This window comes from Cyprinodon variegatus, unplaced genomic scaffold, assembly GCF_000732505.1.
Source record: "Cyprinodon variegatus isolate N-32 unplaced genomic scaffold, C_variegatus-1.0 Scaffold583, whole genome shotgun sequence".
Classification (NCBI taxonomy): domain Eukaryota; kingdom Metazoa; phylum Chordata; class Actinopteri; order Cyprinodontiformes; family Cyprinodontidae; genus Cyprinodon; species Cyprinodon variegatus.
In genome coordinates, this window is record NW_015151036.1 from 457,960 (window position 1) to 466,781 (window position 8,822).

Genomic DNA, 8,822 nt, shown 5'->3' on the forward strand with positions numbered 1-8,822 from the left:
CAGAAGCTTGGTTTGGTGTAGAAGGCTTCCAGCCGTACATGTTTGAGCCCTTGCCTCGCAACGCTGCCAGTTCTGTTAGCTCTACGCCTGCCGAAGACACAGACGTCCATCCCCGTGAACACTGGGACGGAACTCAATGGGAAAGGAAAGGATTCTGATTTCAACCGTTGCGTATATTAGCTGCGACAATCAAGATGCTATGACTGAAAACATTTGATGACCTTTGATATATGATTGGCCGAATTTAGGTGTTCAGGCTGACGTAGAACTAACTGGCCTGCAGAAGATAATAAAAAAACCACACAGATTTTAAGACAGGATTTTTTTAAAATATATTTTAAATAAGATATTAAATTTGACGTTGAACTGTTTTGATTAGGAGGCTGGCAGAAGGGGAAATCTTTACTTTTTTTTCTGAAATGTGTCAGCTTGTTAGGGCACCTCCTCTGGGCAGGTCTGCTCAGATCTACCAGCAAATTCTTAATAATCTTCATGTCTTTCTTTTCCTCTCTTTGCTGCAGTATGAAGCTCAGTCAGTTAATCTTAATTTTTAAAAAGGTAGAGAAATGAAAACAACCCCAAATCATAATGCTGCCACCCCCTTGCTTTGATGTGGAGAGGATGCTCTTTTATTAGTGTCTTTATACCTGCCACACCTTTTGATCCACCTTTTCTGGGAGACTTCAGGTTTTCTTAGCTCAGATTTAATCAGGATATGTATCTTTGAAAGAAAAATTGTGTTTTACCGCCTGATAAAAGAGTGATTTGACATTTAAATATGATTTCCCTATGAGTTTAACTGTTTGGCAAAGTGGTGTGGGGTGATCATGTGGGCTTTTCAGCCAGCATCCAGCCACAATGAGGTTATCCACAAAAAACATAAAGGCAAGTCTTTCTCCATCATTGTCTCTGTGCTTTGTAAAACGATGGAGTTTAAGGAGAGTCAGCCTGCCGCCGTTATCCTCTGAGACTCCGAGTAAAGTGGTCACATCGCATCTTCATGTTAGCCGTGGAAACCCAGCAGAGGTTAGAGCAAAGATACAACTTTGATCATTTATTTCAGCTCAAACAACACTTGACATCCACACAGCACGTTTTTAAAAGCATAGCAATATGACTAAAGGGAATGAAGTGCACCAGATGTTGAACCGCTCTTTAAAAAAAAACAGCGTCCTTTGCAGCAGGTTAACAGGAGATCCCACATAGAAACCTGAACACAACAGATATTTCAAAGAGTCAACAGTCACTTACGCCTGCAGGTTATTCCCGGTCCTGTTAGAAAATTTACAGTCCTTGTGAAACTATTCATTCATGTCTTTGTTTCTTAAGGCCTGGGCATGCAGTTTTACGTTCACATATATAAGGATTTATATGGGGAAAAATATGGTGATGCATTGTGATCAGATCACACTAGAAGAAAATCACTATTATCGTATTTTATAAGCCAGAGAGAGTTATGCTATTGCTGTACCATATATTTGAACTGCATAATAAAGCGGTTGTGTGGAGTTTCTATTCATGGATATATCACAGTTATATATATCACAACAGCTGGTTTTATTTCAGAGAAGGTTAAATCCGTTCTTTGTTGTGCGTTTGTTATTTGAAGATTTAAAAAGGAAGCATTTTCAATCCTGGATGCTATCCTCCATACCCACTGCAGGTATGTGTGTGTTTTCACCTGCAATCAGAGCTCCGGTACTTACGCCTACTCTCATAGATAGCCATGGACTTCTCAAATAGGTCATAGGGATCTGGTTTGGCCAGGGCCTCGGAGGCTGAGTCTGGGACTGAGGCCCTGTGGAGGTGGTGTGTTGGGAAGGGGGCGCTGTGGGAGGTAAGAGGAGCTGAGCGGCTGGTCTGAGCGGGGCTGTTCTGGCCCTGCTGGGACTCCCACTGCTCCAGCACCTGCAAAGCACAGCGGCATGACGAGTCAATGCTTCCCTTTCCTTCTTTCCATCCAGCCCCATCGGCGTGGTTAAAACACAAACGACCCCTCATCTATAATTTAATCTGATAAAGATCCAGAAATCCAACAACGGAAACAGCGCAGGAGATTTCTAACTCTGAGATAAACATTTATGTTTTGGAGCAAAAATGTTGCTAATAGTTTACATTTTTTTCTTTGGACTTAAGCTGCTTTTTTCACTCAATTCCAGTAGCTGAAAGTTTTCAGAATAATCTATGAAAAAGAAAAATATTATCATAGCACCTTCTTGCTGACTTATGGTCATTAAGGTCAAAACATTCCTAAAGAAAAGACATTTTACTACAAAAAAAGAATAAAATTACCATTATTTTAGACAAAACTAGATTGCAAACTAAAAAAGCTGTATTGAATAAATGAATCCAAGTTGGGGTTTATATATTTATCAATAGACATTGATGCACAGATCGATCGTTTGATAGAAGGACAAACACACATCAGTAGATAAAAATGGGCCGATGCTTTCAGCAGCCGTGCCCTGAGGCTACATAAGTTGTATGCATCCTTTGTCTGATTTACTATTGGAAGTTCCTTTTTAGTTTAAATTGAGACGTTTCTTTATTAATGTGTCATTTTTACTATGTAATAAAGAAAAGTCAATATTTGCTTAAAAAATTGTCCCCAACTTTGGGCAGCACATATTAGAGATCAGTTAGACTGATGCTAAAAATAGTTAGCATTGGGCTTAAAAAGAAAACTGAAAACAACTGCATCAGTCGACCTTTAATTATTACATACAGTGGGGAGAACAAGTATTTGATACACTGTTGATTTTTCAGGTTTTCCCACTTGCAAAACTTGTAGAAGACTGAAGGCTCTGGAGGAGATCTGTATGGAGGAGTGGGCCAAAATCCCTGCTGCAGTGTGTGCAAACCTGGTGAAGAACTACAGCAAACGTCTGATCTCTGTAATTGCAAACAAAGGTTTCTGTACCAGATATTAAGTTTCATTGTTCTGGTGTATCAAATATTTATTTCACACAATAAAATGGAAATTAATTATTTAAAAATCATACATTGAATTTTTCTGGATTTTTGTTTTAGATTCCATTACTCACAGTTGAAGAGTACCTATGATAAAAATTACAGTCTTCTACAAGCTTTGCAGGTGGGAAAACCTGAAAAATCAACAGTGTATCAAATACTTGTTCTCCCCACTGTATCTCCCTGGCTATTTAGGTGCATTAGGTATAATATATATATATATGATAGTACAGTAAAAAACGTGGAAAAAGCAGCAAATTTCAAAGACAGGCTACAGCCCGGCTTGTAAAGGTCCCTCTGTAACAGGCGTCTTTGACTGTCCTGCATGTTTTAGATGTCTCCCTGCCTCCATACACCTGATTATAATAAACGGTGACTAACAAGCTTCTGCAGCTTCTGATTGCTGTTGAGGAAATCATGCAATCATTGGATTCAGGTGTGCTGGAAGAAGAATCATCTGAAAACATGCTGGAAAGTGATTCCTGAGGACCAGGGTTGAAGACCCGTAGAACAGGGACGGGCAATTCCAGTTCCTGAGGGCCGGAATCCTGCAAATTTAAATGTGCCTTTGTATCAACACACCTGAATCAAATAATTGGAGAAGTAAGTAAAACTCTGGAGGAACTGACTGCATACTGAGGAGGTAACTCAGCTAATTGATCAAGATGTTTTGGACCAAGCTTGGATCTAAAAGTTGCAGCTCTTATGAAGTGGAATTGTCCACCCCTGCCTTAGAAGACGACGAAAAAGTACGACTGATTTAATAAAAAAGAGAAAATATATGCAATGAACAGAAGAGAGACTTGCATGGTATTTAGCAGGTTTCTTTCTGGACTAAATGAGGGTAAAACATCACAAACTAATGTTAAACCACTTCAAATATACATTTTTTTAAACATTAGACATAATAGAAGTTAAAGATAGTTGAAAGGAAAGAAGTAAATTGCTGTTTAATTGCTGAAACAGACAAACATTCAGTGTTTGGTCATTTGATTAGAAATCTAAAGCTGATCTGACTGATTCTGGCCTCTTAGTAGTGAAAGATTACTCCTGTTTGGGGACGGGGATAGGAGAGGTAGTCATTCCAGCAACAAGTTAGTGAATTTAGTAGCTGAAGCCGACATGTTAAAAAGAAAAATGTGTTGATCAGCTGTGAAAATCTGAAGAGGCATCCATGAAAAGACGGTTCCTGGCATATTCCTCTGTCTCTAAGGTGGACGGATGATTTGTTGTTAATTTCACTGCAAAACATCTTGAAAATGCGCGGAGCTGTTTGTGGGAGCGGCGACAGTTTTCACAACACCAGTCAGTCTGAGCGTCAGCCTCGATGTGTCAGATAAGCGCGGCCGCATGAGTCACAGCAGGACGGCAAACAGACAGCCCAGACGACATTTTGACATATCGGGAAGTGTCAGAGCGAATCGGATGGAAGCGGAAAAACTGAGGCGGCATGAACGGCTGTTAATCATCGGGGAAATACGAGGCAGCTGGTTCTGAGGAGTGAATGGAGAAATGAAATGCGGCGTCAGATGTGACCGCCTCCGACGTGACGCTAGTCTGCTCCTCTCAGGGAGAGGACCTCATTAAAGCTCAGAGCAGCTCCTTTATCATCAGTTTCTCACCTTTAATAATTAAATTATTCAGCACGAAACTTAACTGCAGAATTAAGTTACTGAATTTGATGGAGACAAATCTAAATTGGCTCATGTGCAAAAAAAAAGCTTTATTTGACAGAAAGTCCATCTAAAAAAATAAGCTAATTTCTTATTTTTTAATCTGAGTCTTCACTCTCTGAGCTATAGACGCCTCCCTATAAGAGGCGATGCTAAATTAAACTCAGAATAGAGCTTGGTGTCATAGAGCCACACAAAGTAAGGCTAAGTAGGAAGGAAAAATAAAACTGTTTGATATTCTTTCTTAAATATTCAAAGCATGTCGCCTGATTGTTTTTATTTAACCCTTCCTCGTGTTCATCTAAAGGGTTAAGAGATGCATTTCCTTACTGTAAAGTAGCTCAACGTTAGTAAAACGTTGACTTCACTGACAAAATTTACTTCGGGACGTTGTCATTCTTCCAAATTATCTTTTTTTCTATCCAACCCTCTTTTATTTCTGGGTGGATCATTTCAATAAGTGGTCCTCCTAACTGTCAATCATTCTGGTGATATGTTTGCATAAGGCCGTCCTACGTGCTCAACATGTTAGCTATCTTTTTCTGCGTATGCAAACTTTCAGGCGTATATCTGTGATGAGCTACGGTTTCAGACGGTCATTGAAGCTCACCTTTCTCAGCGCGGTTCTTTGAAAATAGCCGAGGGTCGTAAGAGAAAAAATGTCTACAAAGTGTATAAGAAGAAAAGGCCTCAGAAGAGGCAGATATATCCCAGAATGCTTTGCGCTGGAAAAACGATCTAGAAATAAGGAAACATTTCTTAAATTAACTGTATTTACTCTTAATTTAAGTAGGTAAAGGAGGTAGTTTGCCAATAGAATGAGTATTTTTACTCAAAATAAGATAATTAGATAATATGTTAGGGATGCACGATATAATCGGCCCCCTATCGGTATCGGCCTTAAAACTGAATATCGGACATCGGCCACCCCACCGATATTTAACCCGATATTTGATCAGCTTCTGAGTTTCTAAAGTCTAAAAAAAAAAAAAAAAAAAAAATACTTCTTCTTCTTCCTCAAAAACTTCTTTTTTACAGACTTAAAAACGTCTAAAGACGAGGGAAAAAATATTGATACATTAAAATATCACAATATCTTCATATGCTGATATATTGCCATTTAAAAACACCATATCAATCTCTTTTACTAATGAAATATTGCTATATGTCATCGTTATGCTACGAAATCCCCCGAAAATTCACCAAATTTTGCTATATTTTTATATGTTGATATATTGACGCGGTATCGATCTATTTTACTAACAAAATCTCACAAGAATTTGCAAAATATCATGAGAGTTTGTAACAAAACAATGAAATTTCATGAGATTTTGAAAGTAAAATAGATCGATACCGCGTTTTTAAAAATCTATTTGATATCAGCATATGAAAATATATTTGAGTATATTATTTTTCAAAGTGTCAGAAATGGATAACAAAACTGCTATTTTCAATGACTACTTATTTTTGTCCAGCTTTAACATCGATATCGGTTATCGGCTACATGGGTTTTAAAATATCGGCATATCGGCCAAAATCCCAATATCGTGCACCCCTAAATATGTACTTGAAATAAGACAATGCAATTGTGTTTTCTAATTTTAAGTGTAAATTGTCTTGTTCCATTGGCAAAATGTCTCTTTTACCTCCTGAATCCGAGAACGAATGCACTTATTTTAAGAAAAATGACTTATGTAGATTTCCTTTTTTTTCCCCAGTGTGTGCGGAGAGCCCTCCTCGCAAAGCATTATGGGATTGCTGCCGCCGACTGCGTGGTGGAGGAGGAGTTACATGACCAACGCAGCAAAAGGTAGAGATCATTTGAGTGAACGGTCAGTTAACTGAGTTCACTATAAAGTTCACTATACAGTCCCCGTTCTATATAGTGATTGAGGGATTTAGGGCGGATGTTTCGGACACAGTAAGCTTCTATGAGCCATGAGAACGGCAACTTTTAAACAGAGCGTGCACTAGGAGAAATGTGCTTGTGCACGCTCTTGCACACACATTTTTTTTAAAGTAGAAAGGGCAGGGTTTTTTTTTTTAAATTTACAGAAATCCTCCACAACAACTTTAAAGGCTAACAGATAATTTATGGCCTTCTAACATAACTCTTTCTGTTCCTGAGGGAGGATTCCCTCAGCATGATGCTGCCACCATCTTATCTCATCAGTGGCTTTCTTGTCATATTAAAATCTTTTTAGTTTGGTTTTAAATGGCCAACATTATGCAATTTATTTAATTGATTTGCGTGGGTATAACATTTTTTTTATTTGATAACAGCCTTGAATACTTATTTAATCTTTTTCCAAATGTAATTAAAATACATAATATATTCTATGCCTCATTATTTAACGTTGGCGCATCATTAAGTATATAAAGAAAAGCCACAGAGGTTTACGGTTGTTCAAGTCCAAAATGTAAACTATTCACCCGCAGGTCTGCTTTTGCACGGCGTTCTAAGTGGATAAAATTCTAGCGCTTTGAGTTACGGGTATTTCCATATAAATGTCAGATTATGCAGAGATGGAGCAGAAGCAGCTCACAATGAAGGGATTTTAAGTGACAGAAGTGCTTTAAACCCACTATGTTGTTGGTCTGGTTCTGGAAATGGGGGACAAACCCAGCCGGGTTCAGGGACTGGTCAGAGCAGCGCTGGGAGGACGTCCACGCGTGAAACGGATTAAACAAACAGAGGAAGAAAGAAAGGCCGGAAGAAATGTGTGGAGGCTTAAGAGCGGGACAAAAAGAATACAGAGAATTGTATCTGATCTAAAAGAGTATTTGATGTCCTGTAAGCTTAAAGGAAGAAAGTTTCTATAAAGCAGGAAGATGAGGAAGAAGAAAAAAGGAGTTTCCTGCTTTTTAAAAAGGCAGCGTGTCAGTCAATCCAAATTACAGCATCAAAGCTGAGAGAAACTAACAGGATAATTGGACCTGTTGCTTTTATATATATTAAAGCAGCGATTTTAGTAGAGTTAGTTTGATAGAGAAGGAGCAGAACAGGATCTGGATTTTGGAAATAAGCTGAAGGGAAATCCAGTGCATTGAATCTGTTTGATGTTACCTGTTTTGGAGTCTTCCAGGGGGAATAGTGACCTGAAATGTTAAGAGCACAAAACATGCTTTAGGGAAAAAAAGAACAACGATGAAAATGATGAAATAAGAATAAAATCATTAGAAATAATAATAAGGTTGATGTGGATGGGAGGACAAAAATAAGGACGTCTGATGAGGAAATATTTCTGATAATCATGTCGATGGGAAGAGTTTAGTTCTTTAGTTTGACTTTTAGGGACATAAATGAAAGAATTCTGAGCAAAGAGGATTTTTTTTCTAAAGCCTTTCTTGATTCAGTTTAAGTGATTTTCAATCATTTTATTTCTTTACTAAAATAATGATTTAATACTAATACTCTGTCTACACGGTTATAATTAAAATAAATTAGGCCAGCAGACATTAAAAGGCTTCGTTAAAATGAGGAGTGCAAAATTAGATGAATGTTTTCCCAAAGGTGAAAAGGTTAATAACAAACAAAAAAACTCATCAGTGACAGAAATGATATGAAAATAAGAGCAAAATGTTAATGGGGAAGAACATTTAAGAAAATCGTTTCTATATTTGCACAGCGCTGTAAAAAAAACTAAAACAAAACATGGCTTTTTGAGATTTATTTTCTAATTTACTTTTTAAAGGTGCCACTTTCTAAAGAATAAAGGAAGTGAAGGTTTGATTTGTAATTAAATAGTTTATTTAAGCGGCTTGTAAATGAAAAATGTTTGCTCCTTCGTCTTTTAAATAATCTCAGTTTATGCTTAGTGGGTTGACTTTCTTATTAACCTAAAGTCCAGCCTGCTGGTGAGCGGTCAGTGATTCAGTCAGTGTCATGGCCGACCCGCCAAACTGGCTTTGCTGATCATTTTTTGAGTTTCTTTGCTTCAGATTCCGTCTAAATTCATGGTCGCCACTCACTTTAAGATTCTTCCTCACCTTTCAACATGACCAGGTGTTAGATTCTCTACAGAAAGACAAGAATATCTAGTCTGACTGAAACCAGGGTTCCTACAGCATAAGGCAAGTTAAATTCAAGACTTTTTAAGACTTTTTAATGCCACTTGAAATTGCCAAATTCACAAGAAACACAAGAAAAACCGGCTTGCGACAACTTAACCCAAAGGT

General features: G+C 37.9%; 1 protein-coding gene across 1 annotated transcript in view; it reads right to left on the reverse strand.

Annotated features, from left to right (window-relative positions):
- Positions 1-8,822, reverse strand: part of LOC107095904 (membrane-associated guanylate kinase, WW and PDZ domain-containing protein 2-like) — a 147,610-nt gene that overhangs the window by 49,463 nt on the left and 89,325 nt on the right. The window contains exons 8-9 of the mRNA XM_015392271.1: positions 7,711-7,742; positions 1,707-1,908 (exon numbers count right to left, since the gene is read on the reverse strand). Of these exons, the coding sequence (XP_015247757.1) occupies positions 1,707-1,908; positions 7,711-7,742 (234 nt within the window). The remainder of the gene's footprint in view (positions 1-1,706; positions 1,909-7,710; positions 7,743-8,822) is intronic.